We start from the raw sequence: 15,206 nt of genomic DNA, 5'->3' as shown, positions 1-15,206 counted from the left end.
CAATTTGTTAAATCTACAACACATTCTTTTCCAGCCCAATCCATCCATTCTTGGGTCCTGTGTCTCAGACTGTCCATGGCACTCCAGATTTGGCCTGAATTTCAGATTCACCACTCTTTGGCTGAAGAAATTTCTCTTCATCTCTGTTCAAAAGGGATGTCCTCGTATTCTGAGGTTGTGCCATTTGGTCCTAGACTCCCTCAGTATAGGAGATACCCTCACCACAGGAGATAACCTCACCACATGCACTCTATCTAAGCCTTTCAATATTCGATTGAACATCCTCTTTTCCTTTTCTACTACTAAAATAGTCTAAACATTTTGGACGCAAAGGGTAAATTGTCAGTTATCTATTGCAAAATCCATGAGGCAGAATTATTCCTTCACTATCACAGCAATTCTGTACTTCCATCCATATCACTCACAGTACTAACTTGGACATGTGACTTCTTTATTTCAGCCCAAATATAGATATTACATCCTGTCAATATGGATACTCATCCATTGTCTTTGCTCTGTGCATTGCTACTCAGCTTACTTCTTGTCCATATCAATAATTTCCTTTCAATTCCACAAACTTCAACTTTAGCTAATCATTGCTTGTGAGAAATTTATCAACTACATTAAGTTCAAACAAAACATTTGTCTGTAAGATCATGAGACATAGGAGTGGAATTAGGCCATTTGGCCCATTGAATCTGTTCTGCCATTCTATCAGGACTGATTTATTAACTCTCTCAACCCCATTCTCCTGCCTTCTCCCTGTACCCTTTGAAGCCCTGACTCATCATGAACCTATCAACCTCTGCTTTAAATATACCCAATGACTTTGCCTCCATAGCCATCTGTGGCAATCAATTCCACAGATTCACCACCCTCTGGCTAAAGAAATTCCGCTGCTCTATTCTAAAGGGACATCCCTATATTCTGGTTCTAGACTCCCCCATTATCGGAATCATCCTTTCAAAGGCTCCTTACCTGTTAACCCTTTAATTGCCGGAATCATTCTCATGAATCTCTAATCCCCAATTTTGATAAAAAGGTTATCAACCTGAAATATGGACTGATGCAATTTAAAATGCTGCCTCCAGTATTTTCTGAGTTTATTGAAGATCTCCGATGTCAGCAGCTTTCATTTTGCAACATCTCTCCAAATTAAATCTTTGTCTCCACAGCTGGGCACCACTGACAATGTAACATTCTTTAAGCATGTCACTGAAGTATGGCCTAGATTGTGAGCGCACATTCTAGAAGGAAACTTCTACCTGCTTTACTTTTGTGAATTTTTTGATGGGAATTTCAAGATTAGTAAAATCTTAGGAAATTTCATCCTTCAAGTCTGCAGAAGCCAGAATGAAATGTGTAAGTATTATGCCAGTATTCAATAGTGAAAAGACAGAGTAGACGGACAGTATCTTTCTTCCAGGGTTGAAATGTCTAATACCAGAGGGCATGTATTTAAAGTGAAAGGGGGTAATTTTAAAACAGATGTGTGGAGCAGAGTGGTGGGTGCCTGAAATGAGCTGGTTGGGGTGATAGTAGAGGCACATACATCAAGGACTTTGAAGAGATGTTTAGTTAGGCATATGAATGTGAGGAACATGGAATGATACAGATATTGTGTAGGCAAAAGGGATTAGTTTGGTCGGCCATTTGACTACTAATTGGTTCAGACAAATTTGTGGGCCGAAGAGCTTGTTCCTGTGCCGTACAGTTCTCTGCTACAGATAATATCCCCATCATTTATCAACATTAAATTGTCCTTACCTTCGGGTTTTATGATCATGGTAATACTTCAAACACAACTTCACACCATACCACAAATGGAAAAACAAAGAGGAATAATTTCTTGTTCTAGTATCTGAATACTCCCTTCTGAAACCAAGTGTAAACTGGGCTATGAAACAGTATCATTGGCCATAAAAGTATGTGGATAAAAGTGTCTGATGTGCTAGCTTCACACAAGTTTTCCTTCTAAATTTTATTCGAGTGCTTGAGTCAATTTCCTGCAGAGGAAATGCTGCTGTTGAGCCAATTGATTACCTGATAACCACATTTCAGACACATCCAAATAAGTGAGGAAATATCTGCGTCTTCCTGAGATGCTTCCAGAGTTCTCGCACATTCTTCACAAACTGACCAGTGGTTCTGGGTGACTGCCTTCTTCACCTGGATCAGATCTACTCCTCTGCCCGCATGCTGGCAGGCAGAACCTAAGCGTATTGGAAAATAAAACAGCAAATCTGAATTTGGTTTGGTTTATAGAAACTAAAAATATACGGGTAAAACACCAAGTCAAATTGCGCATTACAACTCAAGTTCATTGTCATTCAACCATACACACATATACCACCAAACAAGACAACGTTCCACCAGATCAGGGTGCACAACATTGTATGTATAACTCACACACATAGCACAAAATATTACTACCACAAATAAATTAACAAAATAATAATGTGCACATGTGATGAGACCTGGGTGGTGGCAGGGAGTCCAATATTCTTACTACAGCCTGGAAGGAGAAGCTGTTTCTTGTCCAAATGCTATGGTACCTCCTGCCTGATGGGAGGGGGTCAAAGAGATTGCTGGATGGATAGAAGTGACAACTGACAATACTAAGGGCCTTGCACATGCAGCACTCCTGAAAATACCTCCAATGGGTGACAGAGAGATCCCAATGTTCCTCTCAAAAGTCCTTGCAATCCTTTGTAGGGACTTGCAGTCAGATTGCTTGCAATTCCCGTAGCAGGCAGAGATGTAGCTGGTTCGGATACCCTCGATGGTGCTCCTGTAATAATTGTGGGGGGTGGGGACAGAGTCTCACTTGACTCAATCTCCTCAGGTAGTGGAGGTGCCGCTGTGCACAACCAGAGAGGTAGTGTTGAGTGACCAGGTAAGATCCCCAGGATTTAATTTCAAATAAATTAAGCAATAGCAGTTTTTCTTTGTAATGTTCCCAACTACTGCTTAAAGCACATTACAGTAATGTGCAAAGGTTTCATCTTAAAAACGTTAATGAATTGAACATGTATTTGCCATAGAGGGAGTACAAAGGAGGTTCACCAGATTGATTCCTGGGATGGCAGGTCTTTCATATGAAGAAAGACTGGATGAACTGGGCTTGTACTCGTTGGAATTTAGAAGATTGAGGGGGGATCTGATTGAAACGTATAAGATCCTAAAGGGATTGGACAGGCTAGATGCGGGAAGATTGTTCCCGATGTTGGGGAGGTCCAGAACGAGGGGTCACAGTTTGAGGATAGAGGGGAAGCCTTTTAGGACCGAGTTTAGGAAAAACTTCTTCACACAGAGAGTGGTGAATCTGTGGAATTCTCTGCCACAGCAAACTGTTGAGGCCAGTTCATTAACTATGTTTAAAAGGAAGTTAGATATGGCCCTTGTGGCTACAGGGGTCAGGGGGTATGGAGGGAAGGCTGGGTTCTGAGTTGGATGATCAGCCATGATCATAATAAATGGCGGTGCAGGCTCGAAGGGCCGAATGGCCTACTCCTGCACCTATTTTCTATGTTTCTATGTATCATGTGATGGGACTTCTGATACATTGTTAAATCAGCTACAAATGTTAATTGCACATTGTTTAACATCAATAAGGAAAATTTCATTAGAAGCTCAATCTTCATTGCTTGCTTTATTAACAGCAATATAGAAGAACCTCTAATTCAGAGGTTTCCAAACTGTTTATTATGTCATGGACCCTTACTATTAACCAAGGGGTCTGTGGACCCCAGCCTGGGAACCCCTGTTCTAACTGCCACAAATGTCAACATACACTCAGTGGTCAGTTTATTAGGTACACCTGCTAGTTAATGCAAATATCTAATCAGCCAATCATGTGGCAGCAACTCAATGCATAAAAGCATGCAGACATGGTCAAGAGGTTCAGTTGTTGTTCAGACTAAACAGCAGAATAGGGAAGAAATGCAATTTAAGTGACTTTGACAGTGGAATGATTGTTAGTGCTAGACTGGGTGGTTTAATCATCTTAAAAATTGCTGATCTCCCGGCACTTCTATGCACAATTGTCTCTAGAGTTTACAGAGAATAGTGTGAAAAACAAAAAATGTCCAGTGAGCAGCAGCTGTACAGGTGAAAATGCACTGTCAATGAGAGGTCAGAGGAAACTGATTCAAGCTGACAGGAAGGTGACAGTATCTCAAATAACCATGTGTTACTCTAGTGTTGTGCAGAAGTGCATCTCCGAATGCAGCCTTCAAACCTTGATGTGGATGGGCTGTAGCAGCAGATCACTCGGGTTCCACTCCTGTACCTAATAAAGTGGCCACCAAGTGTACCTGGCAATTCTAAAAGTTCCTTACAACATGCACTGGTCTACTACATGTCACAAGTAAACAAATGGGACACTTGTAAATGTCATAATGTACTCATTACATCATTAAATACCACTTTCAAATCTACAGTCTCACTCTGTGAAAATGACTGCTCCATTTTATACCTACTTATTTCTAATTTGTGCTTTTGTTTTAAATTCAGACTTCATATATTACCTGAACAAGCTGACTAGAAGACAAATAAAATTGCCAGGGCATTCTACTTCAACCATCAAGTTCTATATAAGCTGGCTAAGTGAAAAATCTTGTTGCGTCATATTTTTAAACCATATAGCAAAACCTTTATTACTCAGTCTTAAGTTCACCTCTTGAGCAATCCATGCATTATTAGCTGAAATAACACTGTCACAGGAGAACTTAAAGCCCATACAGACAAAACTGGAAACCAGGACTGAACCTGGGTCGCTGGAGCTATTAAAATGCAGCTTAACTTGTTGTCTCTCTGTACTTCAAGTTTAAGTTTATTATTCAACAATGCACATGTATACAGCTAAATGAAACATCATTCCTCTGGAACGAAGGTGCAAAACACAAAACATGTAGTCACACTCAGTACACTTAGGTAAGAACCCGCACATACAGTCACAATATAATATTAGCACAAGTCCAGCATAGCATGGGCTGAGGACTGACAAGGTTGATGAAATGTGTACAACAGGTAATGTAACATTACTGGCACTATTATAATAAAACAAGCAGTAGTCTAAATATGTGAAACAACAGCAGTACTTGCAATGAAAATTCTATTTATTTTCCTATATTTGCTTAAATGGTGAGCAATCTTCACCAAAACATACTGGCACTTTTGTCACTGTTACTGACAGCTACCCACAGTATTACAATGCAATTCCCCCTTAAAATCTTCCTAACCTAAAAGGTTGATCTGTGGAACTATGATTACAAAAAAATAATCTACTTACTCAACACTTCATCAGATGACTCATCATCTTGAGGCTTTTTAGGTCTTCTGCTCTTCTTTGTCATGTCACCATTACCTTGGGAGGATGGATCTTTCACCCGCATCTGTCACTGATAATTTAATATGCTTCATAAATATCTCCGCAGGAGTACACTAGTACAATACACCCTGATGACCGCCATAAAAGATGGCAGTTAAAAAGACTTAAGCATAGGTCAAGTCTAAAATAAAAAATAAATGAAAATGGTCTGCAAGGTTAAAGTCAGTCCTTTCAGATAGTTGCTTTTCAAGTTAAAGTTCAATTTATTGTCATTCAATTGTACACATGTATAATGCCAAAATAAAACAACGTTCCTCCCTACCAAGGTGTGCAACAGTACATATAACTCACACACAGTACACAAAAAAATTAATATTACCACAAATACATTAACAAATAATAAGGTGCATATATAATACAAGTTAAAAAATGAACAGTATATTGTTATTGGCACTTCATATGTGATGAGACCGACTGTATGATGATTCATAAGTGGTGGCAGGGAGTTCAGTAGTCCCACAGCCTGAGAGAAGCTGTTTCCTATCCTAATAGTTCTTATCCTAATGCTACGGTAACTCCTGCCTGATGGTTGGGGGGGGCAAAGAGATGTTGGACAGATGGGAGGGATCACTGACAATGTTAAGGGTCCTGCATACTCAGCGCTCCTGGTAAATATCACTGATAGTGGCTGTTGAAGGTGTTGAACAGTTTGTCTGAAATTTTGCAAACTGAAAATCAGATGCAAAGGTCTGTTCTTTTACTCGACTCACCAATGAGTGGAGTAGCTGAACAATGATGTCCTGAAGAGAAGGTCTAAATGTAATTTATGCTCGATCCTCAGCTTTACCTCAAGGGCATTCTGCATTCATTTGAATAGTCCCACTGACTCCATGATAAAAGCTAACAGCTTATTAAGAATGTGTTTAACTCATTTTATCCTCCTCTCAGTGACCACTTTATTAGCTACACCTATACACTTATTTATTAATACAAATATCTGATCAGCCAATCATGTACCAGCAACTCAATGCATAAATATCATAGGAAAGCAGCATCCATCATTAAAGATCCTCACCTCCCAGGACATGCTCTTTTCGTTCTTGCCATCAGGTAGAAGTTACAAGTGCCTCAGGACTTGCACTACCAGGTTCAAGAACAGTTACCACCCTCAACCATCAGGCTCTTGAACAAAAGGGGATAACTATACTCATTCTCTTTCTGGTGTCCCCGCAACCAATGATTTCACTTTAAGGACACTTACCTTGTTATTTCACACTCTCGAGATTTATTGCTATTTATTTATAGTCAACAGTTTGTTGTCTATCGGGATAAGGCAGGAACCAGATACTGGTTGTGGATGATCAGCCATGATCACAGTGAATGGCGGTGCTGGCTCGAAGGGCCAAATGGCCTACTCCTGTACCTATTGTCTATTGTCTTCTATGTTCTTGCTCTTTCATTGATTCTGTTCACAGTTCTATAGTTTTGCTGAGTATGCCCACAGGAAAAAGAATCTTTCAATGGGTTTCAATAGGAACATATAATGTCAGAGAAATTTATTTTTCTTCGTAAACATCCACAAAAGCAGAAGAGTGCCCCAAAGAATGAATGACAGTTAAATGTTAGAACCCCAAAGCCCCCCAGCTCCCCCCTCCCACGCACAAGCAGCAAAGCAACGAACCCCCTCCCCCCACCAGCAAAACAGCATCTGCACTCTACACTGAGCACTCGCGTGCAGCAAAGCATCAAAGACACAGACTTGCAGTACCCCAGACTACTCCACCCAGTAATTCAACCCATACCACAGGCTCACTCGCTCCCTAATACAGGAAAAAGAGGTGTCCGTTTCAAAGCCAGAGAGGCGACATAACAGAACAACTCACCGACATATGGTGTTAAAAGTCTGTTGTGTCACTTTTTAGGGTGAATCTTAGGGTGGTATGTTGTGACATGAATGTATTCTGATAACCAATTTTACTTTGAACTTTGATAACTGCATGTAGACAAGGTCTAGAGGTTCAGTTGCTGTTCAGACCAAACATCAGAGTGGAAAAGCAATGTGATCTAAGTGAGCTTGACTGTGGAATGATTGTTAGTGCTAGACTGGGTGGTTTGAGTATCTCAGAAACTGCTGATTCTGAGATTTTCACACACAACAGTCTCCAAAGTTTACAGAGAATGATGCAAAAAAAAACAATAAACATCCAGTGAGCAGCAGTTCTGTGGGCAAAACCGCCTTATTAATGAGAGAGATCAAGGAGAATAGCCAGACTGGTTCAAGCTGACAGGAAGGTGACAGCAACTCAAATAACCACGTTACAACAGCAATGTGCAGAAAAGCATCTATGAATGCACAATATGTTGAACCTTGAAGTGGATGGGCTAAATGCAGAAGACCATAAACATACAGAAATACACTGAGTGTATCTTGGTGTTTATAATTATCTGTCAGTGTCCTATTTCAGAATGAGATTTAAAAACTCTCAAAAACCTTTGACAGACAGCCTACAGAACCTACAGCCTGACCATTCCAAAAAGCAATATACTGCCTGTTTGTCTACTCTTCAAATGGGAATTGCTCCTCACTGGATAACTTATTAGCTTTGAAGATCTGTTTGACTGGTCCTCCAATAACAGGCACGGTATGCAGTTCTTTTGGACAGTGGCTCATCAAATCAGGATTATTGTCTTTCAAAGTGTGGATTGATAGAATCATGGAGTAATGCAGCAGGGAAACAGGCCCTTTGGCCCTACTCATCCATGCTAGTACCCACAGTTTTCATTTACCCATATCCCTTCAAACCCCTCCTCTCCATGGACTTTTCTACCACTTTTTTCTGGCAAGTCTTTCTATGTACACACTACCCTCTGTGTGAAGTTGTTCAAAAGTTCGAAGTTCAAAATAAATGTATTATCCAAGTACATACATGTCACCATATACTACCCTGAGATTTACTGCCTTGCAGGTATTTACTGTAAACACACAATAGAGTCAATGAAAAACCGCACACAAGACAAACAAGCAATGTGCAAAAAAAAACAAACTGCAATTACAAAAAGAAAAATATAATAAATAAATAAGCAATAAATATTGAGAACATGAGATTAAGAATCCCAGAAAGTGAGTCCATAGGTTGTGGGAACAGTTCAGTGCTGGGGTGAATGAAGTTATCCCTTCTGGTTCAATAGCCTGATGATCGATGTTTGAGGTTTTGTAAAGATGGTTAACTTGATCCTCAGGTCCCCTTTAAATCTTTCCCTTCTCACTTTAAAACTATGACGTCTAGTTTTCAGTTCCCCTTCTCTGGGGGAAAAAGGCAACATGCATTCACCCCATCTATTCATGATTTTATATACCTCTGTAAGGTCATCCCTCAATCTCCTACATTCTGAGGAATACAGTCCAAGCCTGCTCAACCTCCCCCTATCATTTAGATGCTGGAGTCCTGGCAGCATCCCTGTAACTCTTCTCTGCATTTTTTTCAGTTTAATGCCTTTGTTATAGCAGGGAAACCAAAACTCTACACAACACTCCACATGCAGCCTCACCAACATCTTGTACAACTGCAACTCCTATACTCAGTGCCTTGGATGATGAAGGCCAGCATGGCAAACACCTCCTTCAATACTGTCTACCTGTGACACCACTTTCAGCAAACTATGCAGTTGTGCTCCAAAATCCCCCTGTTCCACATTCCCCAAGGATCACTATACAAATCTGACTTCACAAAATGCAACATCTGACATGTCAAAATTGAAAGCCAGTTGAAAATCCTCAGCTGACTTAACCAGTTGATCAAGATAGCAAATTCAATTTATACAACTGGTAAAGTAGCTTAAGAATACAATTTATTCATAAACAGTTTTAGCAACAGAGTCGATCTATGCTGAGAGAAAATACTGGCACAAAAAAGCCAATTTTTATTCATAAACAAATTTATTATAGATTCAACGGGACAGAAGGCCTCTTGCTGCACAATAGCAAATCTCTGATTCTCACCGAGAGTCTTTCTTTTGGCTAGCAAAGCCAAAGTTAAAGTAAATTTATTGTCAAAGTACATATATATTATCATATACTACCTTAAGATTCATTTTCTTGCAGGCATTACAGGAAAATAAAGAAATACAATAGAATTTATGAAAACTATATATAAACAAATACTGACAAGCAATGTACAAAAGACAAACTGTACAAATAAAAAAATAAATAATATTGAGAACATGAGCTGTCTCTTGATTTTCAGAGCCATCACATCACAAGACAAAGGAGCAGAAGTAGGCTATTTGGCCCATCGAGTCTGCTCCGCCACTCCACCATGAGCTAAACTATTCTCCCATCTAGTTCCAAGTTCTGGCTTTTTCCCCTTATCCCTTGATACCCTGTCTGATTAGATACCTATCAATCTTCTCTTGAAACACCCTCAATGATCGGGCCTCCACAGCTGTATGTGGCAACGATTTCCATAAATCCACGACCTCTGGCTAAAAAAATTTCTCCTCATCTCTGTTTTAAATGGGTACCCTCTAATTCTAAGACTGTGGCCTCTTGAACTAGACTCACCCACCAAGGGAAATAGCCTTTCCACATCTATTCTGTCCAACCCTTCCAACATTCGAAATGTTTCTGAGATCTCCTCTCATTCTTCTATAGTCTAATGAATACAGTCCAACAGCTGACAAACACTCCTCATATGTTAGCCCCTATATTCCAGGAACCATCCTCGTAAATTTTCTCTGAACTCTCTCCAACATCAGAACATCCCTTCTAAGATAGGGGGCCCAAAACTGTACACAGTATTCCAAATGAGGTCTCACCAGTGCCCCATAGAGCCTCATCAACACCACCTTACACTTATACACTATTCCTCTTGAAATGAATGCCAACATAGCATTTGCTTTCCTTACTGCCAATCCCACCTGGTGGTTAAGCTTTAGGGTATCCTGCACAAGGACCTCTAAGACCCTTTGCACTTCCAATTTTTGAATTTTCTCTCCATCTAAATAATAATCTGCCCAATTAGTCCTTGAAAGTGAGTCCACAGGTGTGGGATCAGTTCATAGTTGTGGTGAGTAAAGTTATCCACGCTGGTTCTGAAGCATCGTGGTTGTAGAGTAGCAACTATTCCTGAACCTGGGTGGCATGGGACCAAAAAAGCTACAAAGATCTTAGTGAAGTTCTGTCATAGACTTGCATCATTTGTAAATTTACCAATGTGATGGAGGAGTTGCTTATTTAAGGAGGATTTTTTGTTTGCAACAAATCTGGTTCTTTCCTTGAAAACCCTGACCCAAAAATTAGATGTGAAACTTTTTGCAGCTACAGAAAACATTTCTATATTTGTTTGGAATTCTTAGCTGGTAGTTTTTTTTTGCTCCAACTTTAAACTGATATGATTGATAGATGAATCTGTCAGGTGGTGGCGCAGGAGATACAGGAGCCTTCAAACCCACACCACCAGGTCCAGGAACAGTTATTACCCCTCAACCATCAGGTTCTTGAACCAGAGGGGATAACTTCACTCAACAATGAACTGCTCCCACAACCTATGGACTCACTGTAAAGGACTCTTCAACTCATGTTCTCGATATTTATTTCTATTTATTTTTCTCTCCCTCTCTTTTGTATTTGCACAGTGTGTTGTCTTTTGCTCATTGGTTGTTTGCCAACCCTGCTGGGTGCAGTCTTACGTTGATTTTATTGTGTTGCTTAGATTTACTGTGTATATCCGCAAGAAAATAAATCTCAGGGTTGTATATGATGACTTATATGTACTTTGATAATAAATTTACTTCTGAACTTTGATTACTGTACCACTATTATATTTCAATAGACAAATATCTGGTGTTGATTATGTTGGAACAAAAATGACTAATGGAATTCACCTGGACATATGAGCTAATGTACATGGAAATGACAACAAGATAAATGAATAACGATGATACTGAGACATAAAACGAATCTTGAAATTGAAATTCATTGCAAGATCCCTCTGGAAAAAAAAAGTGGTCTATCTGCTACTGGAGCAGCCGAGCATCGGACCAAAAGTCACTACAAAGGACTGTGAGAACAGCTGAAAGGATCACAGGGGTCTTCCCACCATCCACTGGGGACACTTATCAGGAGCTTTGCATACACAGGGCCCTTGGTATTATTAAGGATCCCACACATCCAGCATCTCTGACTTTCTACCATCAGGCAGGAGACCACAATGTATAAAAACAAGAACAGTCAGGATGGGAAAAGATTTCTTCCCTCAGGCCATTAGCTTCTGAACTCCCTGCCATATTGTATTCGAAATGTCACTGGTTAATCTGCTCCGTACCTATCAATATTTAATTTATGCACTTTAGTTTGTTATTTTGTGTGATTCATCTGTAGATTTTATCCTTACCTTCATAAATTATTACATTATGTGTACTACACCCTGGATCAGAGAAACATTGTAATGTTATGTTACATACATGTACATAATTGAATGATAATAAACTTGACTTGGTTAAGAAAAAAAGTTAGGTGAAAACTGCTACACTTTTGATATAGAAATGTCCATGTGTTCTACCGTAATCATATGGATAAAAAAGCAAGAATGCAATGCTGAGGCTGTACAAGGCACTGGTGAGTACTCACTGAGAGTATTGAGAGCAGTTTTGGGCCCCTTATCTAAGAAAGGATGTGATAACATTGGAGAGAGTTCAACGAATCATCATGAGCATGATTCCAGGAATGAAAAGGTTAATATGAGGAACATTTGATGGCTTATACTCGCTGGAATTTAGAAGAATGAGGGCAGCGTCTCATTGAATAAATAGTGAACCCATCAAATATCATTGAATAAATAGTCAAACCTATCGAATATTGAAAGGTCTGGTGCAGGGGTTCCCAACATGGGCGCAAGGACCCCATGATTAATGGTTAGGGGTTCACGGAATAAAAAAGGTTGGGATGCAGAGAAGATGTTTCTTATCATGGGATCATGGAGGAGTCTAGGACCAGAGTCCACAGCCTCAGGATAGAGGGACATCCATGTAGTATGGAGATGACGAAGAATTTCTTTAGCCAGAGGGTGGTGAATCTGCGGAATTCATTGCCATTGATGGGTATGGAGGTCAGGTCATGGGGACTGCTTAAGGCAGAGGCTGGTAGGTTTTTGATTAGTCAGGTTACAGGAGAAAGCAGAAGATTGGGGTTGAGAGAGAAAATGGATCTGCCCTGATGAAAGGGGGGAGCACACTGGATGGGTCAAATGGCCTAATTCTACTCCTTTCTCTTATATTCAAAGACAATTTGTCCAATTAAAAGTAACTTCTTTCACTGCAGTTACTAAGTTTGTTGTAGGTATCTCAGATACTAACAAATTGTGGTCAAACACTTCCTTTTTAGGTTCACTGAATTGATATATTTGACCAATGTAGATTCCCATTCAACTAAGCCTATTTCAGATGTTGCTCAGCAATCAAGGCATTTGGAAAAGTGATCCACAGTCATTTGCTGAATGAATCTAACCCAAATAAATCCTGGTTTAAAAAAAAGCCAGATCAGTAAATGACTGGTTATTATAACTAGCAGGCTGTTGAAAATCTGGTTCATTCATGTACTTTAAAGAAGGGCATTGGTCAGACCACACGTGGAGTATTGACAGCAGTTTTGGGCCCCTTATCTACGAAGAGCTGTGCTGACATTAGAGAGGGCCAAGAGGTGATTCACGAGAATGATCCCGGGATTGAAAGGGCAAACGTATGGCTCTAGGCCTGTACTCACTGGCGCTTAGAAAAATGGGCGGGGGCAGGGTAGAATCTCCTTGAATAAATAGTGAAACCTATTGAATATTGAAAGGCTTGGACAGAGTGGATTTGGAGAGGATGTTTACTATAGTGGGTGAGTCCAGGACTAGAGAACACAGCCTCGGAATAGAGAGGTATCCATTTAGAACTGAGATGAGGAGGAATTTCTTTAGCTTAGCCAGAGGGTGGAGAATCTGTGGAATTCATTGCTGCAAACAGTCGTGCAGAGTAAGTCATTGAGTATATTTAAAGCGGAGGGAGATAGATTCATGATTAGTTGGGGTATCAAAGATTTCTGGGAGAAGGCAGGAGAATGGGGCTGAGGGGGATAATAAATCAGCCATGATGGAATGGCAGAAGGGTCCTGATGGGCCGAATAGCCTAATTCTGCTGCTATGTCTTATGGAAATCTTCACCTAGGTCAAGACTCAAGTTTACGTATCATGTGCATATCATGTACAGTGGAACGTGTCATTTGCTTTAACAACCAACACACCCAAGGGAATGTTGGGGGGGCAGCCCGCAATTTTTGCCAGACATTCCAATACCAACATAACATGCCTACCATGCTCGGCAGAACGCAAGTAACAAACAACAGCCCCGTTCCTCCCTCACACACACACACACAGTCCATGCATTGGACAAAATCTGCAACTCAGGACCAGAAGATTCTTACCCAGCTTATGAAATAGCGCAAAAAAAACATTAAGCTGAAAGAGGATTAAAATTGGCGAATTGGTGGCCTGAAACACGAACGAATTTCACGACATACCCTGGTGATATTAAATCTGATTCTTAATAAAATATAGGCAAAAAGAAAACATGCCTGTCCAGAACAAAGTTTATTATCACCGTCCTATAATGACATAACATTTTTTTGGCTCCATAGTGCAAAGACAAAATATTGCTCTACATTACAAGATAGATAGTGAAAAAGAATACGAGTTAGTGTCTGTGGACTGTTCAGAAATCCTACAGCGAGGAGGATAAAACAGTTCCTTAATCATTGCACATAGGTCATCAGACTCCTCCTCCCTGATGATCGCAATGAGAACAGGGCATACCACACAGACAGTGAGGGTCCACAATGAATAATATTTCACTAGTGTAATAAAATTTCACAGCGACATCAAGAGTTTGAAAATTACAGTTTAAAAAAAAATCAGCTCCAATGATACTCAACATATTAGAGGTCATATGGGCCAAGAAAAGGATGCTGACATCAAGGTATCAGAGAACCAAGGTAAATTACGAAAACATATCGGAATTCAATTCATAAACATAAGAGATTCTACAAATGCTTGAAATCCAGAGCAACACACACAAAATCCTGTGGAACTCAGCAGGTCAATGCTTCAGGCTGAGTTCCACCAGTATTTGGTGCTACTCCGGAATTCAATTCAACTTAGTCATAGTAAATAGTACAGCCAGATCAGAACCCGATTTATTAGCACCGTCTGACGTGACACGAAATTTGCTTTGGGGCTACAGCACATGAAATTACTATGAATCACCAAATACAGTGTAAAGGGATAACCAGGTAGTGGTGTTCACTGCTAGGTTAATGAGCGGCGTTGCGTCTGGAATGAAGCCACCGACCTGGCCTTACAAGCGGGACCGGCTGCCGCTCACTCACCTGCCCACTGCAGGGGGCCGGTCACCCCCTGAGCCTCTTCGAGGTGTCCCGGAACTCAGTGGGCCGCAGCCGCCCTGTTCCTGGAGGTAAAGAATCACCCACCGCGGCTCCAGAACGGTGAACCGAGTGACCTTACACTCGCCACAGCCTTCTAGGAGCTTCGACGCGCACAACCGGACACCTAGCGCCAGGTTCGCGGTCACTCGGGCCGGCGCCGTCGCTCTATAGTTTGCGCCTGCGCTATACTGCATTCACGCCGCTGACCCCATCTCCCCGTCGGCTGCGCATGTGCTGAGCCGAGCGGCGGCGCCGTCTTCCGGTCGGTTGCGCACGTACTGAGCTGAATCCCCGGATCTGATTGGAAGTCGGAAGCCGGCGGCGTCTCGGACGCGTGCGCAGAGCGGGCAGCGCCGGCATCCCGTCCTTTGCGCATGTGCTATTCCGAAGCCCAGGATG

At 41.0% G+C, this 15,206-nt stretch overlaps 1 protein-coding gene across 2 annotated transcripts in view; it reads right to left on the bottom strand.

Annotated features, from left to right (window-relative positions):
• usp45 (ubiquitin specific peptidase 45) overlaps positions 1–14,998 on the bottom strand; it is a 98,957-nt gene extending 83,959 nt beyond the window's left edge. The window contains exons 1-3 of one of the 2 annotated variants that reach the window (XM_063040883.1): positions 14,751–14,998; positions 5,294–5,402; positions 2,044–2,213 (exon numbers count right to left, since the gene is read on the bottom strand). In XM_063040883.1, coding sequence (XP_062896953.1) covers positions 2,044–2,213; positions 5,294–5,396 — 273 coding nt within the window. In that variant the 5' untranslated portion in view covers positions 5,397–5,402; positions 14,751–14,998. The remainder of the gene's footprint in view (positions 1–2,043; positions 2,214–5,293; positions 5,403–14,750) is intronic. The other variant, XM_063040882.1, reaches the window with a different exon arrangement.
• Between the last annotated feature and the right edge of the window lie 208 nt (positions 14,999–15,206).

The sequence above is a fragment of the Mobula hypostoma genome, chromosome 2 (genome assembly GCF_963921235.1).
Source record: "Mobula hypostoma chromosome 2, sMobHyp1.1, whole genome shotgun sequence".
Lineage (NCBI taxonomy): Eukaryota > Metazoa > Chordata > Chondrichthyes > Myliobatiformes > Myliobatidae > Mobula > Mobula hypostoma.
This window is presented reverse-complemented; position numbering and strand designations above follow the sequence as displayed.